The sequence below is a fragment of the Erythrolamprus reginae genome, chromosome 7, assembly GCF_031021105.1.
Source record: "Erythrolamprus reginae isolate rEryReg1 chromosome 7, rEryReg1.hap1, whole genome shotgun sequence".
Classification (NCBI taxonomy): Eukaryota; Metazoa; Chordata; class Lepidosauria; order Squamata; family Dipsadidae; genus Erythrolamprus; species Erythrolamprus reginae.
Genome location: NC_091956.1, coordinates 55,847,825 through 55,875,208, shown reverse-complemented (window position 1 = coordinate 55,875,208; position 27,384 = coordinate 55,847,825). Strand labels below are relative to the sequence as shown.

General features: G+C 42.4%; 1 protein-coding gene across 20 annotated transcripts in view; it reads left to right on the top strand.

The window, feature by feature from the left end:
- The window catches only part of PCM1 (pericentriolar material 1), a 69,634-nt gene extending 42,250 nt beyond the window's left edge, over nucleotides 1-27,384 (top strand). For all 20 annotated transcript variants that reach the window (XM_070757603.1, XM_070757606.1, XM_070757604.1 and 17 more), the window contains 15 exons: nucleotides 4,711-4,883; nucleotides 4,968-5,093; nucleotides 5,906-6,026; nucleotides 6,552-6,692; nucleotides 10,255-10,388; nucleotides 11,831-11,965; nucleotides 12,828-13,025; nucleotides 20,317-20,376; nucleotides 20,920-21,049; nucleotides 21,942-22,099; nucleotides 22,521-22,596; nucleotides 23,531-23,787; nucleotides 24,841-24,933; nucleotides 25,049-25,172; nucleotides 26,318-27,384. In XM_070757603.1, coding sequence (XP_070613704.1) covers nucleotides 4,711-4,883; nucleotides 4,968-5,093; nucleotides 5,906-6,026; nucleotides 6,552-6,692; nucleotides 10,255-10,388; nucleotides 11,831-11,965; nucleotides 12,828-13,025; nucleotides 20,317-20,376; nucleotides 20,920-21,049; nucleotides 21,942-22,099; nucleotides 22,521-22,596; nucleotides 23,531-23,787; nucleotides 24,841-24,933; nucleotides 25,049-25,172; nucleotides 26,318-26,343 — 1,952 coding nt within the window. In that variant the 3' untranslated portion in view covers nucleotides 26,344-27,384. The remainder of the gene's footprint in view (nucleotides 1-4,710; nucleotides 4,884-4,967; nucleotides 5,094-5,905; nucleotides 6,027-6,551; nucleotides 6,693-10,254; nucleotides 10,389-11,830; nucleotides 11,966-12,827; nucleotides 13,026-20,316; nucleotides 20,377-20,919; nucleotides 21,050-21,941; nucleotides 22,100-22,520; nucleotides 22,597-23,530; nucleotides 23,788-24,840; nucleotides 24,934-25,048; nucleotides 25,173-26,317) is intronic.

Here is a 27,384-nt window from a genome sequence, read left to right as displayed (position 1 = left end):
TCATGAGGCAGATAATGCAGATATGAAAGGTTTTTATGGGAGTAGTATCATTTATATTAAAAATATCAGTCAATCTGGCATGTGTAGCTTTTTCTTGAGATAGCCAGTATTTTTCTTGAATTGTGATTGAATAATCAACCATGAGTACCTATTAACTTTCTCAAAAATATAAGCTATAATAAATAATGATAGTTTATTATACTTTATCCTTACCTTAATACCATGTAATTATGTGATCTTTTAAAAATCCAAACATTATGCCACATAGCTATAGAACTTAATATGTTGTTTCAAGGATGTGACTGCTCGCAAATGCCTGCAATTCTCTTTACTGGGAGAGGCTGTGTGTTGTTTCTACTAGTAATCTGGAAGATAAGTGGCACATTGGCATCGCCTCTGCCTCCACCTGGCTCTTCTATGTACTTTTCGCTCAGAGCTTCATCTCCTTTTGGGTGAAAAGTATTTGGGTACTCCATAGACACCGGCCTGTAGTGTTAAGTGTTTGGGCTGCTGAGTGCCAGGCTGTACTCTTACTTGATGCTGCAGATGCTGTGCCCTGGCCCTGGTGGGCGCTGCAGCTCTAGTGCCTGCTGTGCGAGCTAGGCATATGGCTGCCCCTGGTCAACTGCAATAACTCTGCAGCTGTCTTGCCTTCCACCAGCAGGCAGGATGGGTGGAGACTGGGGCATGCTGAAAGCTTAGCTGCTGGGAAGCAAACAGTGGGACACAGAGGGCAGGGCCAGGGGTAGCTGTCCTCCCACTTGGCCCACATGCTTGCAGCCTCATCAAAAAAATACAACCTCTCTGAAAATAAGTCTGGGTCTTATTTTCAGGAAAACATGGTAAGTCTTGGCTGAAAAAAAATACTGCTTGTGTGTCAAGTACAGTGGTACCTCTACTTACGAACTTGGTACCTCTACTTACGAATGTTCCGTGACCAGGTTCTTAAGTAGAAAAGTTTGTAAGAAGAAGCAATTTTTCCCATAGGAATCAATGTAAAAGCAAATAATGCGTGCAATTGAGGAAACCACAGGGAGGGTGGAGGCCCTGTTTCCTCCCAGGAGATTCCTAGAGAGGCCCCACAGAGGCTTCTCCCCGCCTTTTCCGGTTATAGTTTTGGAGGCTCGGGTTTGTAAGTAGAAAATGGTTCTTGAGAAGAGGTAAAAAAATCTTGAACACCTGGTTCTTATCTAGAAAAGTTTGTAACTAGAGGCGTTTTTAGATAGAGGTACCACTATAGTAAAGGCTTATCATTTAAAAAATGAAGGACCTGAATTAACTAATATTTTTTAAAAATGTAGTTGCCAAAATTCATTACTGGATGTCTGTAAAATTGAATTTATCAGCATTCAAGGGCAGATAAAAACAACAATTTAAGATCATGACAATTTGAGATAAAAAAATTATAGCATAAAATATAGATAGCTGCCTGCTTCTTCAGAGTCATGACACAGACATGAAGCAAAGAAACTGATTGCCATATTTTTGGAATATAAGACGCACCTTCCCCTCCCCAAAAGAGGGTAAAAACCTGGGTGTGTCTTATAAACCAAATGTAGCCCCACCCCCACCCTTTGGTCTCTGCCTGCTAGCAATTTTCCTCCTTGTAGCAAACAGCAGCAGAGCCTTCTTAGCACAAGCCATTGATTATCTGTCTCCCAACACTCGGCTGATTGATTTGTGCTAAAATGAAAGTGAAAAAGATGTACAGAGGCAAATTGCTGGAGGGATCAGACTGTGCTGAAACTGCCTGTTTGATTTTGTTGCAAGGAGGTAAGTCAATACAGTGGTACCTCAAGATACGAACCCCTCGTCTTACGAACAACCCGAGATACGAACCCGGGGTTCAGAAAATTTTTGCCTCTTGTTACGAACTTTTTTCGTCTTACGAACGCCAAACCCGAACTTCCGGGTTCGGCGTTCGGGAGGCTGCTGGGAAGCCCCGCAGCCCAGCTGTCACCTTTTAAAACAGCCGGGGGGCTTCCCGGAAGCCGAAGCCGGAAGTTCGGGTTTGGCGTTCGGCTTCGGGAAGCTGCTGGGAAGCCCCCCGGCTGTTTTAAAGGTGACAGCCGGGCGGCGGGGCTTCTCGGCGGCGGCGGCAGGTTCTTCGTAAGATGGAAAACGTTCGGGAGGCCGCTTTGGGTTTTTGGCTGGGAGGGAGGGCAGGAGGTCCGGCGCTGGGGGAGGGAGTCAGGAAGGTCCTCCTGCTCCCCCCTCCCAGTGAAAAACACAAAGACGGTCTGCCGCCGGAGACCCCTTTATATTTTTGGCTGGGGGGGGGAAGCAGGAGGCGCAGGATCGGGCTGGCGGCAGGCGCGGGAAAAGGCAGCAGGTCTGGGACACCCCCCACCCCAGCACTTTGAATCCCGCCGCTTCTGCTGGATACGGGCGGTGGGCGGGGCGAGCTGCCAAGCCCCTGGCTTCCGCGCCGCTCGTCCCACCCACCGCCCATATCCAGCAGAAGCTGCTGGATTCAAAGTGCTGGGGTGGGGGGGCTGTCGGGACACCCCCCACCCCAGCACTTTGAATCCCGCCGCTTCTGCTGGATACGGGCGATGGGCGGGGCGAGCTGCCAAGCCCCTGGCTTCCGCGCCGCTCGTCCCATCCACCGCCCGTATCCAGCAGAAGTTGCTGGATTCAAAGTGCTAGGGTGGGGGGGCTGTTGGGACAAGCCGCGCACAAAGGCCGAGGCGAGGCTGAGCAGGAGGAGAAGCCAACCAGCGAGGCGGTGGGCTGGGAGCCGCAGGTGAAAGGAGCTCAGGCATCGGAGCGCGGCGCCAGGAATTGTTCTCCGGACCCCGCCCGCTCAGCCCCGCGGCGGCCCTTTCCCTCTCCAGGCTGCGTGCGGGGTCCGGAGAACAATGCCCGAGCTCCTTTCGCCTGTGGCTCCCAGCCCACCGCCTCGCTGGTTGGCTTCGCCTCCTGCTCAGCCTCGCCTCGGCCTTTGTGCGCGGCTCCTCCGCCGGAGCTCTGCCGCGCGCGCGCCCCTTCGCAGCCCCCTCGCTCCTTGTCCCGACAGCCCCCTCACCCCAGCACTTTGAATCCAGCAGCCGGGCTGAGCGGGCGGGGTACGGAGAACAATGCGTTTGAAGGCTGCTGGAAAGCCGCGCGGCTGTTTTAAAAGGTGACAGCCGAGCTGGGGGGGTTTCCAGCAGCCGCCAAACGCGGAAGTTTGGGTTTGGCGTTTGGCTTCGGGAGATGGCTGGGAAGCCGCGCGGCCATTTTAAAAGGTCACAGCCGGGCTGGGGGGGTTGCTGGGAAGCCCCCCAGCCCAGCTGTGATCTTTTAAAAGAGCCGCGTGTCTTCCCAGCCATCTCCCGAAGCCAAACGCCAAACCCAAACTTCGCTCCTGTCCTGGCTAAATCGTGTGGCAGTAAACAGGCTTTGGGGTTTTGGCTAGGGGGAGAAGTAGGACCTTCCTAACTCCCTCCCCCCCCAGCCAAAACCCCAAAGCATGTTTGCTGCCACACGATTTAGCGGCGAAGTGACGTGAAGGGATGGAAAGCTGAAACCGCCCGGTTTCAGCTCCCCATTCCTCCACGTCACTTCGCCCTGAATGCTTCTTGGCCGCCTGGCAGAGCGCTCGCAGCCAGCGGGCGGCGGCGGTGGGGGGGGAAGCCTCGCGGGGAAGCCGGGCAAGAGCGATCTTCTGCCGGCCATGGGCGAGCAGCGGGGAGTCGCCCATGGCCGGCAGAAGATCGCTCTTGCTGACCTGATGCCTCGCGGTGAAGCCGGGCAAGAGCGATCTTCTGCCGGCCATGGGCGACTCCCCGCCGCTCGCCCATGGCCGGCAGCTGTAACTTAGCCCTTTTTTCTTTGTTTTCCTCCCCCAAAACTAAAATATCTTATACTCAGAAAAATGCAATAGGTCCATAAATTTCAGGAGTGATTAGGCTCTCTGATGTAGTTTACAGGTGATAGGTGAGGTATATTATAATTTTTGGCTATGCTATCATTTTAGAAATTCACACATTTATACATAATAAAAGTGACTTGATAAAGGATATGGGGGAAAATGTTTGAGACATTTGGAAGTAAATTTAAAGTTTTAATATTTGGAGTTCAGAACACTGACCCTGAATTCGAATATCATTCCTTATCACAAATCCATTCTGATAATATGGTACGTTAAACCTAAATATTTGCATGAAGTTGGGATTTCAGTATTAAATTGGCAAAAATCTTATTGAACTTAATTCTGTGTTTAAAATAAGATGTGCATCTTATTTTAAACACAGAATTAAGTTCAATAATATTTCCCCAATTTAATACTGAAATCCCAGTGAATGGGAGAATGTATTGTGGTTAATTGTGGTTAATTAGTACTCTATGGGTTTGGTGTGACTTTTCTGGAAATTTTAATTCTGCAAAGAGAAATGTGAGGAAATTTATTTGTTTTAGAAATATAAATTAAGTACTAAATAACGGATTATATTTGGCATACTCTATATTAACACTAAAGGACCTTTCAAATTTGCAGCAACTGCCTCACCAAGATCAGGGAACTTCAGGGTAGTATCCTGCAGAGAATTAATACTGACCAGTAATGTCTCATTTCTTTTCAAACATGAGCTGAAGAATTTGCCTTCTTCTTAGAAAGTGTGACCATACCACAACAGTGCTATGTATTCTCTTCAAAACTTTTGTTCTAATAAAAAAATAATATTAAGATAACTTAATGAGGGTATTTATATCTTTATCTTTCTGCAGAAACAGGCAGTGATCTTTCTATGTTTGAAGCTTTACGAGACACCATTTATTCTGAAGTAGCTACTTTGATATCTCAAAATGAATCTCGCCCTCATTTTCTAATTGAACTTTTCCATGAACTCCAGATGCTAAATACAGATTATTTGAGGCAAAGAGCACTGTATGCTTTACAGGTACTTGGAAAATTATGATTTGATGTTGCCTTTTTTTTAATTTTTGAAAAATAAATTTATACCAAAAACTATTGCTTTATACAGGATATAGTGACCAGACATGCATCTGAAGATAATATGAGAGAATGTCCAAAGCAACTGAACTCAAATGCCTGGATAGGATCAAATTCAGAGCTTACTCCCAGTGAAAGCCTTGCAACCACCGATGATGTAAGTTATCTAAATCTTGGGATATTTTAAAATCAAGTTTGATCTTTTACTTACTAAAGGTGTATATTTTGTTTTGGTTTGTAACATAAAACTCACTGAACAATTACATTTAGATTGTCCACTTTACTGAGTTACATATTGTAGAAGTGCAAAGGGTGAGCTATGCTTTTAAATTTTTGTGTAAAATATAGGTACATTTCCCCGTAAAACTTGAAAATTCTGTGAAGACCAGCTTGAATGACTATGTTAAGCTTGAATTGCTATGCCATCTAATGTTTCCTTAACTCTCATAACATCTTTTGTCCCTACTGTAACATTTGATCTTCATTCTTCTAAGACATCTGTCTTTTAAAAAATTGCAAGATGATGTAGACTGCCATAGCTTGCTTCTTATTACATACTGATAGCTTTCTAAATGAATTTATTATTTTGCTTTGACATTCTTTCTTACTTCAATTTACTTACCAATACTTACCAATTCTTTTTAAAGTGAGAATTGTTACTTCATATAAAGAAAATTATGTTTACTACAGAAATAGCAAGATGTTTCTCAGGTATCTTAGGAATAGGATGAAAAACATGTGATACATACAAAATATAGGTTATTTCAGGGTACAAAAATATAACACAGGGTCTTATTTGGGGGAAAACATAGTATCTAACAAGTCAGTATACCTGCAAGGAATCAAAATTTGAGTAGTCGGTTTTAAAATAATATTACTTAAAATTCTGGAATGATATGTATACAATTGCAAAAAGATGATTGATTATGGGAAAACATTGCTAAATTTTTGTATTGTGTCTTTTTTAAGGAGACATTTGCAAAGAACTTTGACCAAGGTGCTTACAGAGAATCTGAACAACATGATAGAGAAAATGGCAGTACTAGATCTACATCTTCAAATTTTGAACCATTTGCTACCGATGATCTTGGTAAGCACCAACCTGAGAATTGCAATTGACAATTCATTGACATTGGAGTACAGATCTCAATTAATTGTAATTGGGATCAGAATTTCTATCTCTAGGTGATGTGGCATAAAGTGCAATGTCACAAGATGGCGGTTTCAGCAATTTCTGTTGTTGGTAATGTTGATGGGTAAGGACTCTGCAGATCATTAAGCCGTGATTTCCACTTTGGACTTCCTGCCATTTTTCCATTGACTTTACTTTTAGGAAGCTGGCAGGGAAAGTCACAAATTGTGCTGATGTGGCAGTATAATGCTGCAATAATTGGAAAACTGGGCCAGTTGTTAAGTACCCCATTGTGATCACTTGACCACAAGAGCACAGAACCAGTCAGAACTTGAGTGATGTTGTAAGTTTGAACAACTGCAGAATAAGTGGCTGTTAAAGGAGGACTACCTGTTCTTGTTAGTTTCATGACCAGAACGATCAACATATTTGATTTTCAGTGCTAAAACATTTGATTTACATGATTTTCTTGCCAACATATAGGCAACACTGTGATTCATTTAGACCAAGCGTTGGCTAGAATGAGAGAATATGAACGGATGAAAATAGCTGTAGAAGGTAACCTTGGATCTGAGGATGGTTGCTGTAGTAATATCCAGACTGCTCCTTCTTCTAAATTGGAAGGTATTAATTTGTTGCATATTTTAGGGTATTGAATTATTGATTATTCCCTCTATTCATAATAATTAATATAGTTTTTATAGTATTTAGTTTTATATTTATATATATTTTACTTTTTTTATTAGTGTGTTAATTATTATTAACTTTACCTATATTTTAATTAAATTATTGTGTTTTTTTAATTGATGGATAATTGGGGCGGGTGTAGTAATATGTTTGGAATGAATGATTGGGATGGGTGGGGTGAGTGGGATTATGATATGGATGAGGTGAATGGGAATGGTATGAATGACATATTTGGCCCACCTGACGTTGGAGAGGCAGGAGGGGAGGGGGCACCTCTCTCTGGGGTGGCAGATGTCAGAATATCCCGGTGGTCCTGGGGAGAGGCAGATACGGCGGAAGCCATGGAGCTAGCCATTCCAGGGGAAGGGGGGATCGCTGCTTAATAGCGATCCCATGTTCCGGCTCCGTGAACTCAACCCAGGATACTGGTGACGAGTATAATCATGGGTCTGGGCTCAGGCTGCTGCTATTCAATGCCAGGTCAGTGGTAAATAAAGCTCACCTCATCCGGGATTTGATCCTGGAGGAGGAGGCCGACCTGGCATGTGTGACTGAAACCTGGCTGGGCCCGGAGGGAGGAGTTCCTCTCTGAAATCTGCCCAGCTAGATTTCAGGTATGGCATCAGCCTCGACCCCAGGGAAGGGGGGGAGGAGTGGCTACTATAGCCAGGGAGAGCCTTTGCCGGTTGTGAGTCCCTCCTGGTGAAGTTGGACTTAGGGGTTCAGTTGGGCTTGTTGCTCACGTACCTGCCCCCCAGCTGCGTGTCAACAGCCCTGCCTGTGCTGCTCGAGGAGGTAGCCGGGCTGGCGGTAGGGTTCTCCAGACTTATTGTCTTGGGAGGACTTTAACCTACCGTCACTCGGTTAAATCTCTGGGCAAACGCAGGAGTTCATGGCCACCATGACAGCCATGGACGTGACTCAAGTAGTACAGGGTCCGACTCACGAGGGGGGCACGCACCCGACATGGTATTCCTCTCTGAGCAATTGAGTAATGGTCTGAGACTAAGGGGCTTAGAAGCATTGCCTTTGTCATGATCAGACCATTTTTACTGCGGCTTGACTTCCTGGCTCCAATCCTTCCCCGCAGGGAGACGGAACCGACTAGGTGGTTCTGCCCCAGATGCCTGATGGACCCAGAGGGCTTTCAAAGGGCGCTTGGGGTTATTCCAGATGCAGTCGTCCACAGTTCGGCAGAGTCTCTTGCTGTAGCCTGGAATAAGGCTGCAACGGAGGCTCTTGACCGGATTGTGCCGTTGCGATCTCTCTGTGGCACTAGACTCTGGAGAGCTCCTTGGTTTACTGAGGAGCTCTGGGAGTTGAAACGCCAGAAGACATGTCTAGAGATGCGATGGAGGAAGAGTAAGTCCGAATCCGGTTGAACACTTGTAAGAGCTCATATTAAGACTTGCAAAGTAGCGCTCAAGGCGGCAAGATGCGCGAATCATGCCGCCTTGATTTCATCAGCGGAATCTTGCCTGGCCGCTCTGTTTAGGGTGACCCTCTTCCTTCTTAACCAGGGGGGAGTTGGGGAGCCCTTACAGAGCAGTGCCGAGGATTTTAACACATTTTTCGCTGATAAAGTGGACAAGGCCATTGGAGCTGTGAGTTCCGCTACTTGTTTACTGGATCCATGTCCCTCCTGGCCGAGGAGATTGTCAACGCTTCTTTGGGGAAGGGGTCCTTCCCGGCTCCCTACAAGGAGGCACTTGTGCGCTCCCTCCTCAAGAAGCCTTCCCTGGACCCAGCCATTCTTAACAACTATCGTCCAGTCTCCAACCTTCCCTTTATGGGGAAGATTGTTGAGAAGGTGGTGGTGCTCCAGCTCTAGCGGTCCTTGGAAGAAGCCGATTATCTAGACGCTCAATAGTCGGGTTTCAGGCCTGGCTACAGCACCGAAACTGCTTTGGTCGCGTTGATGGATGATCTCTGGTGGGCCTGGGACAGGGGTTTATCCTTTGTCCTGGTGCTTTTTGATCTCTCAGCGGCTTTCGATACCATCGACCATGGTATCCTTCTGCGCCGGCTGGAGGGGTTGGGAGTGGGAGGCACTGTCCTTCAGTGGTTCTCCCCTACCTCTCCGGTTGGTCGCAGTTGGCGTTAGTGGGGGGTCAGAGGTCGACCTCTAGGTTTCTCCCTTGTGAGGTGCCTCAGGGGTCAGTCCTCTCCCCTCTGCTATTTAATATCTACATGAAACTGCTGGATGAGATCATCCAGGGGCATGGGGTGAGGTATCATCAGTATGCTGATGATACCCAGCTGTACATGTCCACCCCATGTCCAGTCAACGAAGCAGTGGAAGTGATGTGCCAGTGCCTGGAGGCTGTTAGGGTCTGGATGGGTGTCAACAGACTCAAATTCAACCCTGATAAGGTGGAGTGGCTGTTGGTTTTGCCTCCCAAGGACAATTCCATCTGTCTGTCCATTACCCTGGGGGGGGGAATTATTGACCCCCCTCAGAAAGGGTCCGCAACGTGGGCATCCTCCTCGATCCACAGCTTACATTAGAGAACCATCTTTCAGCTGTGGCGAGGGGGGCGTTTGCCCAGGTTCGCCTGGTGCACCAGTTGCGGCCCTATCTGGACCGGGAGTCACTGCTCACAGTCACTCATGCCCTCATCACCTTGAGGTTCAACTACTGTAATGCTCTCTATATGGGGCTACCTCTGAAGAGTGTTCAGAAACTTCAGAAAGTGCAGAATGCAGCTGCGAGAGCAATCATGGGCTTCCGTAGATATGCCCATGTTACACCAACACTCCGCAGTCTGCAATGGTTGCCGATCAGTTTCTGGTCACAATTCAAAGTGTTGGTTATGACCTATAAAGCCCTTCATGGCATCGGACTAGAATATCTCCAGGACCGCCTTCTGCCGCAGGAATCCCAGCGACTGGTTAGGTCCCACAAAGTTGGCCTTCTCCGGGTCCTGTCGACGAAACAATGTCGTCTGGTGGGACCCAGGGGAAGAGCCTTCTCTGTGGCAGCCCCGATCCTCTGGAATCAACTCCCCCCGGAGATTAGGACTGCCCCCACCCTCCTTGCCTTTCGCAAACTCCTCAAAACACACCTCTGCTATCAGGCATGGGGAAATTGATTCCCCTGGGCCGTTTCCACTTTATGTATGGTCTGTATGAGATGTATGATTGTTTTTATGTTAAGGGTTTTAAATTGTTTTAATCATTGGATTTGTACTGTTTTGCTTGTTGTGAGCCGCTCCGAGTCCTCGGAGAGGGTCGGCATACAAATCTAATTAATAATAATAGTAATAGTAATAATAATTGTTTGCTATATTGGCATTGATTTTTGAATGTAAATGTTTTGGTATTTACTGTACATAATTGTGTAAAAAAGGCAATGACTTTACATTTGTCATATAGAACTTTTTATTTTCAATATGCTTACTAATAATTAATGTAATCAAAGATCCAGAAAATTATATTTATACTGAAATTATTTTTTGTAAAAGAAAAAAAGATTAATATTAACATACTTTTTTAAAAGGTTCAGATGCAGTTGAAAGCCATTCCACAGCGCAGACTGCTGAAGTATCTTCTATTCCTTGCCCCCGAATAGATACTCAGCAGCTGGATCGACAAATTAAAGCAATTATGAAAGAAGTTATCCCCTTTTTGAAGGTATTATATTGTTGATTTCAGTAAACACCAGTTAGAAAATAAGAATTTGGTCTTACCGAAACTTGTAGCTATATTTTTCTTAAGCAGTTGATTTCCTCTGTAGAGAAGGTGGTGCTTCACTTTTCCCATATTCAAAGTAAAACAGGATAAAATTTTGGTTTCTCACCAAAATTAGGATATTTTCTCCTATTCTGTGTTTTCTAAAGAAGCACCTGATTGACTAAGCTCTGATCTTTTGCTTATCTCTGTTTATATGCAAATTATAATCAAGTTATGTAAACTAAATGACTTTTTTCATACATACATCCTTAGTTTAAATAAAATTTAATCTCAAACCATCAATGATAGCATGGGCCCAAAATTTTGGTTACCCCATATACTTAAACGAATGGGAAAAACTCTGGAACTTAAACTATAAACTTACATTGGCAACTCCGTACAAAGAAAATCTTTATAAGATGGTTTACCGTTGGCACCTTCCCCCAGCACGTAGAGCAAAGATGTTTCCCAGTGCCTCACCTCTTTGTTGGAAATTAAAAAAACAAATGGACTGTACTATCATTGCTGGTGGATATGTCCAAGAGCAAAAAAATACTGGAGGAAAATTAAACTATATTTAGAACAAATCACAAAACAAACCATCCACTTAAAACCTGAAATGTTCCTACTAGGAATATGTAAACAAAAACAAAGACAGATACTTAATTTGGCATATTCTGACTGCAGCCAGAATACTATACGCCCAATACTGGAAGGAAAATAATACCCCATCTACCTTACGCCTCATAAATAAAATACATGAATGTGCAGAACTAACTAAAATGACCTATGAACTGCAAGACAGAGACACATCAGACTTCTACCCAGCCTGGGATCGTTGGTATAATTGGTTGAACCGTTACAAATACTTCAAAATTAATTAAAACTGAAAAGCTCTTTCACCTTTCTTAGAAATATTCCAAAAGAGACAAATCTGAAATATTATATACAAGAGAAACTATCGATAGATGGCTAGCCAAAAACCATTAGGAACTTTATAAACTACAACAGCTAGAAATAATCTGAACTAAATGTTTAAAGTCACAATTTAGCGGTCAACAATATAGTTGACAAATCAATAGTAAAGATCTTCGGATGGTATCATTACAATTCTATGGAGTTTAAATTTGACTATATAAGTTTCAAATATAAGCAAATTAAGAATGAAAATGTAAATTGTGTTAATCTTAACTTATATATGTTATCCCTATTTAGTGATAAATTACAATATACTAACTTGATATATTCATGAAAACCACTTTTTATAATCACAGCATTAAGTTTTTACCTTTGTGATGTGTACTACCCACAGTTCACACTTTGAAAATGCTCATTTAGTGTTTTGTCATGTCCTATGTGCTATGTTTGTTAATTTAAAAAAAATTAATCTCAACTCTTTCTAGGAACACATGGATGAAATATGTTCTTCCCAGCTTTTGACTGCTGTAAAACGTATGGTCTTAACCCTTACTCAACAAAATGATGAAAGCAAAGAATTTGTCAAGATATTTCATAAGCAACTTGGTAGCATTTTGCAGGCAAGTATACCATTTATGAGCTGTGAAAAATTATTTTCAGAATGACTCTGGTGCTGGCAAAGCTTTGGAAATATTTTTTTACCTTGATTCTGAAGTGAATGTTTCTGCCAATGATGGCAGTTGTTTTTACCATTTCAATAAATCTGTTTATATAGCATCTAAGATACTGAATCAAAGCTAAGCACTTTATAATTTCCTGAAAAATTAATATGAAAGAGATCTTAAATAATATGGCAATTCAAGTATAAGTGTGGAAAGTGCAATCCATAGCATTTGTCTGATTTGTAAATGCTGACACTTAAAATCTACTCATTTTTACAGCATGAGAAAATGAATATTTTAATGAAACTTTCAATAAATCATTTGAAATGTTACTTCAGTGGTTAAAAATTAGAATGAACAAAGTCCTTTTTATATTTTTTATGTTAGCTTAAGGAGGAATGTCTGTGAGAAGGATTGTGACATGACTCATTTCTTTTGACAGCATCTTTGGAACAGTTGTAATTCATACCTTCTATTTTTGCTTTAGAAATTGGTGCATTGATTAATTAATTAATCAAAGAATATACAATCAGGAAATATCTGGGAAAAGTATCTCTCACAGTAGAAACATGGGGAGAACTTAATCCAAATTCTTGTCTGTTTTGCTTTAGAACAAAATGCTGTATTCCTTAGAATCTTGCTTACTCATAAACTCATTCAATGAAAGCTAAGCCTTCGAGCTAATATGTTAATATATAGGTAAAGTTGAATAATGGTGTGTCAGCCACCTTGAATACAATCAGGAGTTGGGAAAGAATGTAAGTTAAACATAATAGATATATTAAACCTTTTTTTTCTTTTCTTTTTACTTTTTGCACAGGATTCACTGGCAAAATTTGCTGGTAAAAAGTTAAAGGATTGTGGGGAGGACCTTCTTGTGGAGATTTCTGAAGTCTTATTCAATGAATTAGCCTTTTTTAAACTCATGCAAGACTTGGATAATAACAGTCTGACAGCAAAGCAAAAATGTAAACCAAAAATAGAAGTAGAAGGAATGACACCATCTTGTATTAAAGAGGTCAATATAAAATTTTGTTTCATGTAATGTATTTCAAATTCAATGTTGATATTTTACTATGCATTCTCTTACTGTCAATATTCTTCCTGATGATATTCAGTTGTGAACGATTCAATTTTCCCCAATTGTTGGTCTCGGATATTTTCATTTGTAGCTCCCATTGTTTGCAAACACTAGACATAGTGACTAGGGCTGAGGGGGGCGGATCTGATAATAAATAAGAATTTATTAAGGGCCTCTATTGAGAATTTCTGTTCAGCTTAGAAAGTAAAGCAGTTTCAAAATTAAACCCTGTTTTACATTCTTCTTGACATTTTTAAATTCTTTATCTAGGTTGTATATTTTTTCATTCTTTATTTAGGTTGTATATTTTGCTTTATTTTGTCACTGGTAAGACCGCAGATGTCAAAGGATGCAGAAATTTTTCTGTTCTAATATCAAACAAAGCATCAGAGTCTTACCATGAAGGTTTACCTTAGCTTGCTATAATACGATCACATCCTGTTATTCTCCGTACTGAAGGAGTGGGTCCAGCAGTCACGTGGGTTGCTCCTGTCCAATCCGATGGGACTGAGCCTAGTATAAAAAAGCCTGCTGGATCCGCCCCTTCCCCAGAATTCGCTCAGTCCCCGCATCCAGCGGGTCGCGTGAACGCTCGTTCCTCTCAAAACACCTTCCCTTCGATCCTTTCTCATCTAAAACAGTAAGATTATTTTATTACTAAAGCTTGCCGGCAGTGAAATCTACTCAGTCGTATCGGGCTTCGAGTTTGGGGGAGAAGTGGGCGGCGCAGCCATTCGCGGCTTTTTTCCCCTCCGTGCTGTCGCTGCGGCCGGCCTGGAATTTTATCTTATTCCTCTCGGCCTGGAGGTCCTGCCGGGCAAGCCATTGTTTATATAAGGATTAAAGGGCTATTTACCTCCTGCGGTGTGGGACTCGTTTGTCTCCCGGACTTAGTTCCCTCCGATTGCAAAAAAACCCAACCCGGAGCGGTTTTTTTGGCGCGAAGGCCCTCGCGCCCAGTAACTTCGCACTTTCGGTTTGCCCTGCTTAGTCATCCATCAGTGCTTCCAGTCCGACGCTTGACCCTGGAGTAGCTGTGAGTTTCCTCAGGTCCATTCTCCACGGAAGTGGCCTCCAACCAGTGTGCCTTGGTTTAATTAAGTTAAGTTTAGTGAGGCCTGCCACGCTGCATTTAGGGACACGAACTCTTGGTTCCGTCCGGATTGCCCCTAAGTCGCAGCCGCTCCTGGGCCTAGGAGCAGGGTCACCTCTCCTCTTGGGAAAGCTATTAAATTCTTCTCCCCCCTATTTTCTTTGGCTCAAGCCTTGTCTTCTGTAATTTGTTCAGACTATGGCTTCTTTTCCCAAGAGAGGCACTACCAAAGGTCCCAGAGAGGTTAGGCCTACTGGTGATGAATCTACTAATATCCCCCAGGCCTCTTCCTCCTCTTCTTCAGGAGCCCATTCCTTGGCCAAGTCCACCAGGGCTGAGAAGAGAAGGGACCTAGCCCTGCAAAAAATACATGATAAATCAGCCAAACGTTTAAAGGTGCAGGCCCAAGTGCATATGAATCCAACCCCCCCGGAGGCCTCTAACCTGCCTCTCTCTGGGGTTCCTGTGCTATCCCTGGATGAGCCAAACCTAAATCCACCCCAACCTAATCTATGGGGCTTAGGTCCAGAGGAGCCAGATATTACTGAAGATTCCTCCCAGCCAGAACCTTCTCAGGCCTTCAGGGATCCTTCTAACTTTCCGGCTGATATTTCTTCCTTGCCTCCGGAGTTTCAGTCTATCTTGTCTGTTTTGACTAAAACCATTGATGCTAAACTCTCGGCCATCAATGTTCCTTCTCTGTCTCATCCCCCTCCACGCTCCTCCCGTCCCGTGAGTTCTTCTCCTTCCTACAGAGCCCCAGTCATGGAGGACTCAGATTCTTCTCAGGAAGAGAATGAGGATGTGGAAGCAGAGGAGGAGGATGACCCCTTTCAGCGTCTGTCGGAAGATGAGGAATCTCAAATTAATATTCCAGCCCCAGCTGCCATCTTTCCATCTCAACTCTTCAAATCTCTCCTTCTCAAAGCAAGAGTATCCACGGGGCTAGCCGGGCAAGAAAAGCAGGCTACTCCTTCCACAGATCCTCCGGAGGAAAATCTTCCTTATTTCATGGGAGAACAGGAAGACAATGAGGTAATTCCTATGCCCAAATTGTTTAAGGAAGCCTTGCTCAAACAGTGGGACCATCCAACCTCTGGCTTGACTCCCACTTCCAAGGACAGGAAGCTCTACAAGCTCTCTCCCTCTTATGAGGAGCTCCTAGCCTGTCCCAGGCCAGATGAACCGGTGAAGACTCTCCACTTGGCTGCTGCCATGCCTGGCGAAGCAGAGGAGGTCCTCCGTCCAGAAGACAAGCGTCTTGAGCAAATGCTCAAGAGAGGTTTCTTCGCAGACTCATGGGCCATTAAAAGTGCTGCAGCAGCATCTTTCTTCTCCAGAGCTATGCTCTTGTGGCTTCGTCAGCTCCAACAACATCTACCTCCAGATGATCTACGAGGCCAACAACAAGATTTCAACAAAATCTTCGCAGCTGCCCAATACGTAGCGGATGCTACTCTCCAATCTTCCAGATTTGCAGCCAGGTCAGTAGCGGCCTCCACAATGGCCAGAAGACTTCTATGGCTCCGCCCTTGGCAGGCGGGAGTAAGGCAGAAGTGGCAGTTAGCCATGGGTCCTCTGAAACGCAATCTCCTCTTCGGAGACCTTCTGGACCCTCTCCTCACAGAGACCACGGACAAGAAAAAGGTCTTAGGACCTACCACCAAGAAGGCCCCTAAACCGCAGTCCTTTCGGCGCACAGGTCATCAACAGGATCAGGGTTTCGCCTTTCAAAGGAATCCAGGTAAGTATTCCCCTCGGTTTCGATCCCAATCTAGAAACACCAGGGGCAGAGGTTCCCGCTACCAGGGCTTCCAAAAAACCCAGATGGTGAGTCTTCCTCTTTTCCCATAGGCGGTCGCCTGGCCTGGTTTTCCACCTCCTGGCACCGTTCTTGTAAGGACCCCTGGGTCATTGATACTGTGGAAAAGGGTCTCCGTTTAGAGTTTATTTCTCCTCCCCCTAAGCGTTTTATTTCTTGTCCCTCTCTCAGCTCCTCTCCATCTCGTATCCGAATGGAGGAAGCTATTTCCCACTTGTTGGCTATTAAAGCTATCCAACCGGTCCCCTCTCTCCAGAGAGGCTTGGGCTTCTACTCCATCCTCTTCATGGTCCCTAAGACCTCTGGAGGCTGGAGAGCCATCTTAGACCTAAAGAATTTGAACCAATTCATTAAATATAGGAAATTTAAAATGCATTCCTTATCTTCCATCTTAGCCGTCCTGCATCCTGGGGATTTTATGGTCTCCCTGGACCTTACGGAAGCTTACCTCCATATCCCCATTGCCAAAGGCCATAGAAAATTTCTATGTTTTGCCTTCCAGGGCAGGCATTTTCAGTATAGGGCTATGCCATTTGGGCTCTCCTCGGCTCCCAGAGTCTTTACCAAGCTCTTGGGATCCCTGGCGGCACATATCCGGGCCACGCCCATTCATATTTTATGTTATTTAGATGACATTTTAATTCATGGAAATTCTAAAAATGGAGTGGCTGCAGATCTCTCTTCCACCATGTCGGTCCTACAGAACCATGGTTTCTCCATAAATTTCAAAAAGAGCCACCTTAAGCCATCTACTTCCATTCTACATCTGGGAACTATCATTAATTCTGAGATATCCCAGGTTTTCCTCTCTTCTGAGAGAAAACACAGCATGTTGGATCTTATTTCTCGTATTCTATCCCAACAATCTGCCTCCATTGTCACCCTATCTTCCCTACTGGGAAAGATGGTGTCGTGTATTGGCATTGTCCCTGGGCTCGTCTTCACGCCAGGGAACTACAGTGGCTTCTGTTACCATTCCAGAGATCGGGGCACAGCAACTCGACTCGTCGCATCGCCATTCCACCGGCAGTTCGCAGATCCCTCAAGTGGTGGACTTCTCCAGCCCTAGACAAGGGATCTCCCTTCAGGTGCCCAGACCAGTTTGTTGTCACCACAGATGCCAGCCTATCGGGCTGGGGAGCCCATGCCCAGGGTCTAATAGCCCAGGGCACGTGGTCACCGGAGGAAGCCTCCAGGCCCATCAATTGGCTAGAATTAAGAGCTGTGTCCCTAGCTCTAAAACAGTTCAAACCTCACATCTCCAATCAGCATGTTCTGTTTCTTACCGACAACATAGCCACAAAAAGCCACATTTGCAGACAGGGAGGCACAAGATTCAAGGCCCTCATGAGGGAGGCCCTAAAGTTAGGCCTTTGGGCGGAGAAACATCTCCAGTCGCTTCTAGCCGATCACATCTCGGGGAGCCTCAACGTCCAAGCGGACTGGCTCTCGCAAGCAACCATAGATCCAGGAGAGTGGAATCTCCATCAGGCACTGTTCCACCAGATCTGCCTCAGGTTCGGCCATCCAGTGCTGGATCTGTTTGCGACCGAAGCCAATGCCCAGCTCCCTCGCTTCATCTCCAGGTTTCCATCCCCGGGAGCAGAGGCAATCAATGCTCTCAGGATCCCTTGGCCTCCAGGTCTTCTGTATGCCTTCCCTCCAATCCCCTCCCTGATCGACCCCCACTGGCCTCGCCGGCCCTGGTTCGCGGACCTCCAACAGCTGTCCGTCCAGGACCCCTGGCGACTCCCCGTTTCGGAGGATATGTTGCGGCAGGGGGCCTCCTTTCATCCAGACCTGGAGTGGTTCCACCTCACCGCCTGGCTATTATCCGGAGAGACCTAGACCTGCGAGGGTACGACCCGGACACAGTGGAAATCATCCTGAAGTCTAGAAGAGGGTCTACCAACCGGATATACGACCATACCTGGTCCAAATTCCATCAGTGGTGCTCGCAGGAGGGCTTATCTCCCCTGTGTCTTCCCATTCACAGGATAATCTCCTTCCTCATGAAAGGTTTCCACCAAGGCCTCTCTACCAGCACCATCCGTTGCCACCTGGCAGCTATCTCTTCTGTCTTGGCGGGGCCTCGCAGGCAGCCTCTCCGCTCCCTTCCGGAAATCCAAGAATTTCTCAGAGGAGTGGCCAACCTCAGGCCTTCTAAGGTCCACAGATATCCTTCCTGGGACTTGCCACGGGTTCTCCATTCCCTTACTCAGGCACCCTATGAACCCCTGAAATCTGCGTCCCTCAGGTACCTATCCTTTAAGGTAGCATTCCTGGTGGCGATTACATCCGCCCGACGCATATCTGAGTTGGCAGCTCTCTCTATCAGACAGGACCTCTGTCAGTTCCATCAGGACAAGGTGGTTCTGCGACTGGACCCCACCTTTCTACCCAAGGTCAGTTCCATGTTCCACAGATCCCAGGATATTGTCTTACCTTCCTTCTGTCTCCAGCGGGAGCATCCCCTGGCAATTAGATGGCACACTCTGGATCTCACTAGAGCGCTAAAAATTTATATTCAACGCACAGGACCCATTCGGAGGTCTGAGGCACTCTTCGTGGCCTATCATCCCAGATCCATGGGATCCAAAGTGTCCTCATCAGTAATAGGCCGTTGGATCAGAGGGACCATCTCTAAGGCCTATGAGACAGCCTCCCTCTCCATTCCAAAGAATATTACAGCACACTCCACCAGAAGTGCTGCCACATCTGCCGCTTGGGCGACTCAAGCCCCGTTGGAAGAAGTCTGCAAAGCAGCCACTTGGGCCTCGCCAAATTCCTTCATAAGGCACTACAAAATCGATTCTTACGCCTCAGCAGACGCTGCCTTCGGCAGAAGGGTACTCCAATCCATTATCTCTCACGATAGCAATCTAATCCCACCCTAGGGACCTATCTGTTGGGTATGTCCCACGTGACTGCTGGACCCACTCCTTCAGTACGGAGAATAGGCGTTGATTGCTTACCTGAACGCCTCTTCTCGTACGGTGAGTGGGTACAGCAGTCACTTCCCTCCCTTTTATGTGGTCTTCTATGTCTTCTATTCCTACCTTTCTTCTAACACATGAGAGTTGAACATTATTGAGCCTTCACATCTGAGCCTAGTCTACGGATTCGCGAATTCTGGGGAAGGGGCGGATCCAGCAGGCTTTTTTAATACAGTAGAACCCCGACTTACGAGACTAATTGGTTCCGGAAGGAGGCTCGTAAGTCGGAACGCCACGTTTTAAAACACCCGCGCCGCTTCGCAGCTGTCTGCTGAATCCGGAACGCTAACTTCCGCGTTCGGATTCAGCAGACAGCTGCGAAGCAGCGCGCGTGTTTTAAAACGTGGCAGCCGGCCTGGGGGGCTCGGGGGGAAGCCCCCCAGGCCGGCTGCAACGTTTTAAAACACGCGCGCCGCTTCGCAGCTCTCTGCTGAATCCGGAACGCTAACTTCCGCATTCGGATTCAGCAGACAGCTGCGAAGCAGCGCGCATGTTTTAAAACGTGGCAGCCGGCCTGGGGGGCTTGCCAGCACCCCCCCGAGCCCCCCAGGCCGGCTGCAACCTTTTAAAACACGCGGGATACGAGCGCCAAGGAGCTGTCTCCTGAAGCCGAAAGCGGAAGTTAGTGTTCGGCTTCAGGAGACAGCTCCTTGGCGCTCGTATCCCGAATGTGAGCTCGGGAGGCGAACAAAAATGTCGCTCCCCTCCCAGCTCTTATCTCGAGTAGCTTGTAAGTAGAGCTGCTCGTATGTCGAGGTTCCACTGTACTAGGCTCAGTCCCATCGGATTGGACAGGAGCAACCCACGTGACTGCTGTACCCACTCACCGTACGAGAAGAGGCGTTCAGGTAAGCAATCAACGCCTATTTACTGAGTTTTTGTACTTTGCGTTCTTTATGTTCTTTAGTCTTTATTCCTTAGTTTTTAAATTATGGTTAATTAAAGTTTTACTCTGTCTTTGTTTTGGACATAAGAAAAAATAAGATAAGGAGTTTGAAAATACAATAGGATATATAATTATCTGACATTTATATTTTTAAGTTTTAAGGAAACTTAACTACTCAACTATATCTCTGTCATACCATTACAGAATCTTCAGAGTGTTCAGCCAATATCCAGTTCTAATAAGGCAAGCTGCAAAAAAACTAAAATACCTAGTTAAACAGTATTGTAACAATTTATTTGTTACCAACTGAAAAGAAAATCGCAGCAAAATGAATATATGGCTCACAATTCATTTATATATTTCCATATTATCTGGTTTTTAATATTTACTTTGAACAGAAGCCAATATTCTTTCAAATTTCTCTTTACTAGGTAAAAAAATCACTTGAAGAAGGAGTTTGTTCTTCTACTGAAGATATTGATGAAGACAAAGTAAGGATTTTTAGGCAATGTGAAATATGTCTTCTGTTCCTTTATTTTTGCAGATTTTGTAAATGGAGGTGTTTTATCATTTCTGATGAATACTATATTAATTTTTAAATATAAATTATCTGTTTAATATTTATCTTAAGTGATCAGAGAAGTTATTAATCCTACATACACAAACACCATTACTCATATACTCATGTAGAAATATGCTTAGGATGTTATTCTAACTTGGGGTGATGCTGGGGCTTTTATTGATTAACTTTTAATAGTGAGAGGGGCCAGCAAAATGAAACTAAATTCTTCTTGAACAGCAGTCTAACTAGATATTTCTTGGAAATTCAAATGAATATATTCCTTATTCCAAGATTCTCCATATGCGCACACACCCCTGGAACTGTTTTTAAGTAGTATCTGAAGACAAGATAAAATTTTAAGCAGAATTGTAAAAAAAAATATGATTCATCTTTATATATTTTTTTTCACTAAAAATACATCTTTAGTTAAAACTCTTTTATTCTGTATAATAATAATTTTGTTTATTTCTAGGATAAAGATGAAACTGAAACTATTAAGCAAGTTCATGAACCTGCAATATTTAGCAGAGAAATTCCAATTAGTACAAGATCAGATCCTTCTGATCAGGAAGAAGAGAGTGAAAATTGTCCAGTCTCCATAAGTAAGCAATTTTAATGACTTTGATTATAATTTCATGTAATCAAGCATCTACATTAATGGAATGAAATATCACTAATTCTGTCTTCTGTTACTAGCTTATTATAGATAAATTGCTGAATGTTAAATAAATAAATAAATATAGATAAATGTATTCACATGTTTGTTAACCCAGTTGTTAAATGTATCAGGTAGATTATCATACATATTGAGCCTAAATTATGTTTAAGATGAAATGCAATAGATGCTACTCTAAACTAAAATCATTGATCCTTGAGCCTGGTGTAACAGAGTTACAATTACATTTTAAAATGGATTACGTGCATGAAAAGAACTGTCCCCACAGCATTCTTTCACTCCTGTCTCCAGTAGGAAATGAAATATATTCATTCTTTAATATTATAAAGCACATGACACTATTGCTGAACATTTGTAGCTTCTAGACTTCCATCCAGTCTGTACTTACTTGGGAGTATGCCAGATTGTACATGCTGGATAATTAAAATAAACATAAATTATGCTGTTAGATATTTATCTCTGATGCATAGCTTTAGCCTTAATCACTATTCAGTGTGTAAAATATTTTGCATAATTACATTTGTAGAATCAAGGCTAGACTCAAGTAGCTAGTTGTATGCTTCAAAGTAGTCTTGATTTGTATTTCCTGAGCCCAAGTAATTCCCTTCTCCACTGTTTAATGGCTTGATAGTTTATTTTGAAACAAATAGGGAAAACAATGCAAAACATCACATGACAATGTGACACAGAGAGTTTGACACCCATGCTTTATGCTAAACTCATACTAGGGTAAAGAAAAACCCAACATTTGTGTTTCTCTGTATGTATTTAGCCATTGTAGCCTGTTTTATGTTTGGAGTATATTTCACACATTCTAGGCTTATCTAAAGCAGAAACTCAGGCTCTCACTAATTATGGAAGTGGAGAAGATGAAAATGAAGATGAAGAAATAGATGAATTTGAAGAAGGACCTGTAGATGTTCAAACCTCCCTCCAGGCAAATAATGAAACTGCAGCTGAAAATGAAGAAGAACAGGTATTGAGCGAATGAGTGTGTGTTGATGCTAGACAGGTTTTTATTCTTTTGAAAGATGTATTAACATAATTATTTAGAAAATCTAGTACTATGCACTGGTGGTAAAGCTGTAAAATTTAAATACTTTGATATCTTGCCCAGTCCAATGAATGAATTTAGGATGTATCAAGTATGAACTTGTTTGTCTAATTTTTAACTATGGGTTTTTAAGAATGTAATTTTATTTAGATTTCTAACATGTTGTAAGCTGCCCTGTGTCTTGGGAAGAGTGGCATAGAAATTGAATGAATGAGTAAATAAGTAAATGAAATAACACTGAATTTAAGATTCTATGTTTCATGATAACACTGGCGCTTTAATTAATACTAAGTAATTAATGTTTACATGAGTCAAAATAGTAAATAAATTTATTTTGTCACAGATTTCACAGTCCGTAGCAGAAAATCCAAATGTGCATCAAACTTTATCTTCCGAACAAGAGACTGTAAATAATAAAGGTAAAATGAATATAGAAAAACTTACAAGGCATTTTTTGTTCTTGGGAGAAAAAAGAGAAAACGTCTGAAACTTTTGTGCAATTGGGTGATGCTTGGTTTGGGCTGGGATAGAATTAATTCAACAGTGTTTTGATGATTAGAAATATATATTTTATTGAAATACAGAAATGCACTTATAAAAATAATTGCTTTTAAAGGTTAATTATACAGAAATTAAATAAAAGCTAGGTATTGCTCATCACCGTTTATTTTATAAATACTTTACATTTATCAAACAAAGGATTCTATGGCATGGCAGAGCTCTTATTAAGTTTTTCCTGCTTTTTTAGAGTTTTAAGATTTCATGCTTTTAGACTTGAAAATATAAGTAAGATTAACAAAATCTACATTTATTTTGGCTTTATTAAAACTAGTAAAATAGATAAAATAAAATAAATAGCGGAAAGAGAACAAGAGAAAGATGGACAAAACAAGTTGATTTGATATTGTGTTTTTGCTTAAAGCACTTCATATTAACAATTTCTGGGCTCCAAGTAGATATCTACTGTTTCTATGTAATTTTTTCAAAAATTATTTTTTGCTTATTATTCAAAGTCTATTATACATTTGTTGTGTGACCTCTTGGTCCAGTCTGGATTCACAGTATAAACTAACTGACAAAATGACACAATATGTTATTCTTTCAGTCTCTAAGACTGCAATCTTGGACTGTCTTAACAATTAATATGTCTAAGTGAAATCAGCATATTGAAGTTTTGAGTTACTTATAGGAAACCATTTTAATTTATTCAGCATGATTGTTTCTATAAAATATACGTATCTTTTAATGGAACCTTTTGAAATGTTTTCCATATTTACAAATTGTTTTTTGTGTAAACTATTATAAAATCCTAGTCCTTGCAAGCAACATAATCAAATATTGTTTGTTTTTCAGATGATCAAAATATAACTGCTCTTGTACCTCAATATCTTAATCTGACAGAAGAAAAGCAGTCCTTAGTTGTTAGAGTTGCTGAAGATTGTAATGCCAGCATTATATTAGCTACAGAAAAAGCAAACTCTCCATTAGCAGAAAATGAAAACCAAGCTGTAGACGCAGTATGTGGAGACTCAAAATCATCATTGGGAACACCTGAAAGCTCTGTAGTTGGCAGTCCTGATACAGAATCTCCTGTATTGGTTAATGAATATGTATGTAGTGTTTTTGTCTTTTAGATATAATATAAATACAGTGATACCTCATCTTACGAACTTCCGGAAGGAGGTAAAAAGTTCATAAGACGAAACAATGTTTCTCATAGAAAACAATGTAAAAGTGATTAATGCGTGCAAGCAAAGAAAAAAATCGCAAAAATGGTGCTCCGCTGGGGGCCGCTGCCCGGCTGTCACCTTTTGAAACAGCCGGGCACTTCTCGCTGTTCCCCTGAACGCCGAACCCGGTGGTTCAGCAAAAGTTCGGGTTCGGCGTTCGGGTTCATCTTTACAGAAGAGCCGCGGAGCTGTCGGCCAGTCAGGAGGCTCAAACAGAGGTGGGGAATCCCAATAGGGAATTCCATGGGCGGAGCTTTGGCATCACAGAGATGTCCTTCCTGGCCGGCCAAAGTTCGGGTTCAGCGTTCGGGTTCGGGAGGCCTCCGAGGAGCGCTGCCAGCCGGCTGTCACCTTTTGAAACAGCCAGGGGGCTTCTCGGTGTTCCCCCGAACGCTGAACCTGGAAGTTCGGCAAAAGTTCGGGTTTGGTGTTTGGGAGGCCCCCGAGAAGCCCCCGGCTGTTTCAAAAGGTGACAGCCGGGCATCGGCGCTTCTCAGCAGCCTCCCGAACCTGAACTTTTGCCGAACCTCCGGGTTCGGTGTTTGGAGTGGCGGGTTTGTAAGGCGAGAAAAGTTTGTAACAAGAAGCACCAAAATCCCAAACTCCGGGTTCGTATCTCGGAAAGTTCGTAAGACAAGGGATTCGTATCACGAAGTATTACTGTATATAATATGAGCCTCAAGAATGTATGGTTGGAGAATTGTCTATTTAGAATTCTAGTTTTGGACTTCGGTTTTATTGTTTAGCTTTAGTTTAGTTCAGTTACATTCGTTCTACTGAAAGATTATATCTGTTGATAACAAGAAGTGATCAATAAGTAATTATGTTAATCAAATAATTATAAAACTGAAGAATGTTTGGGCGACCTCCTTGAGCTCTTGGAAGAAAGTCATTTTACAGATGAATAATTAAATTAAAATATTCTCTCTATAGGAAACTGGTTCTGGAAATGTGAGTCAGAAATCTGATGAAGATGACTTTGTAAAACTTGAAGACATACCACTTAAACTTGCAGTCTACTCAGAGGTAAATGTTATGCTAAGAAATGTACAAAGTAAAAAGGTTATTTTTAAGAGTATGGTGTAGAACAAGTGGACAAGACTAGTAAATTATGAGAATTACTCTTTTGATCCATTTTCAGGAAGAACTAATGAAAAAAATGATGGCAGAGTCTCAGACAAATAGTATCACTGAAGAAATTCTAGCTGAAGCAGAAAGGCAGGGTGAGGAATTAATAGGAGATCCTCAAATGTTGAAGGAACCTGGTGAGAATCTTTGATTACTGTAGTTATGCTTATCGTACTGCTGCTAATACCATTAGTTTACTTAATGCAGAACTAGGAAAAATTGGATAAACATTTAAGCATTTTTGCTTATTAACTGAAATAATATACATATCTCGATAATAGTTTGGGGACTATTCTAAAAAAGTAAGAGGGGATTGTTATACTTGAGCGGCAAATCATCAAGAAACCACAGAGCTGAAGGCAAGACTGGGAAGTGAAAGAAACTTCCCAGAATAAGTTAATAAAAAACCATTCCTGAATCATTGCACAACAGAACTATATAGTGAATTGACCAGGAATCAAGCTCAAGTCAGAGAACACTTACATTTTATAATTTTTCTTGCTTCTTGTGAACCAGTTAACAAAGTGAAATTTAGTTGAACAAGTTCTATCCTTTCTTAGAAATGTACAAAATTCACTGGCCTAAAGAACTCTGGAATGTTCCATTTCCATTCTGGGCCTTCATATTTTTCTGCTTTTTAAAATTATTTGTATCCTGCGTTCAAAGTGATGAACATATTCAATGCACCTTCTTCCTCCTATTTTCCCCATAACAGCAACTTTGTGAGGTGAGCTAGGTTGAGAGAGCTGGCTTTTATGGCTAACGTGGGAATAGAACTCATGATCTCCTGCTTTCTAGATTGGTATCTTAATCACTAAAACTATTCCCAGAGATATTTAATAATTTCCAAACTAGAAACAATTAAAAACTGCAAAATGCTATCTGTTTAAAGAAGTTACTTCTGGAAAATTTTAAACTATCCCTAAAAAACCTGCTTAGGAGGAAGGTTAGGGATGTTCAAGGGAGACCGGAATTTTCCAGAATTTCCAGAAGATTCTATTCTAGATAGGCAAATTTTGCAGTTGTAATCTATTTGGTTTTCTACTATTATTGAATTATTAAACTGTTTCTGATGCAATCAAAATTATTACCTATTTACATTGATGGAAATGCACTTTGATACGTATTAATTGTAGGAACAATAAACTTCTTCACCATGAGAATAACAAACTCATATATTTGTTGACTGTAGTTTACAAAATACCTTTGTTAAAGGTGGTTTCAGTACAAAAGTGTATTTGTATTGTTGATGAATAATTGCTTCTTTATTTTATTTTTTCAGAGATTGTTGGAGCTCAAAGTGCATGAAAATGACTTCTGGAACGTTTCTGTGGCCTAATTCATTGATAAATGCAAATAGAAAATCACTACTACGTTTCATGTGTTCTAATCTGTATAAAATGTAAAGTAGTTTTTCACACACTGCCTTTTAGAATAGGCTTGCTAATTTTTTCTCATAAAAGTTGAAACAGCTAAACTTTCAACCTGGCTGCAGTTCTTACTTATGTTTTTATTATTGTGACTTTAGCAATTTTACCATGTAGTTTTAAATAAAGTTTGACTTGTATGTAGGTGTGTTTTGAACAATGCTATATGAAGCTAAGATGAGCCATGGAGAATAATAAGAGTCAAGGGAAAAGTGTTGGTTTTTTAAAAGTTTATTGCTAACTTTATAAAAGTGTAACTGAGTTCTCATCATACAATAATAGGCTTGATCCAAAGGTGCTCTTCAGTGTTTTACTTTTCTTGCAATACCAGCAGCATATTGGGGGGGTACCTTAAAAACTGACAAATTTACTACAGTGTAAGCTTTCCTGAGCTATAATTATTTTATCAGAAAGAGATTTACAGGGCAAAGAGAGAGTGGGGAATAATAAAACCTATAGTAAAAAGATCAGATTGAAATGAAAATTATTTTCTAAATAGTCATAATAATAATATCTTAGCACATATAATACAACAATAAAGCTTTGTATTTACCACTGATAATGTTAGCTCTCTAATGACTGCTGTCTCAACCATTTCATTGGTCATCATAAATCTTTAGCTCAAAAGTGGCTACATGGCTGTGAAGGTAGTTTTGGTGCAGTATCCCAAACCAATCAGCTTTGTATTTATGTGTAAGAACTGGCCAACTTAGTTACTCCCCGACACCATCTCCACCAAACAGTTGTATATACAGTACCTTTTTCTTTTTGGTTAAATGGACTAGCCCAGAAAATGTGGAAAGTTAAATATATTAAATATATTGTTATTTCAGTCACTTCACTGATTGTTTATTGTACCCTTTAGAAACTGTTTCTTCTCGATACAATTGTTCATCTTGTGATAAAATATTGTGTAAAAACA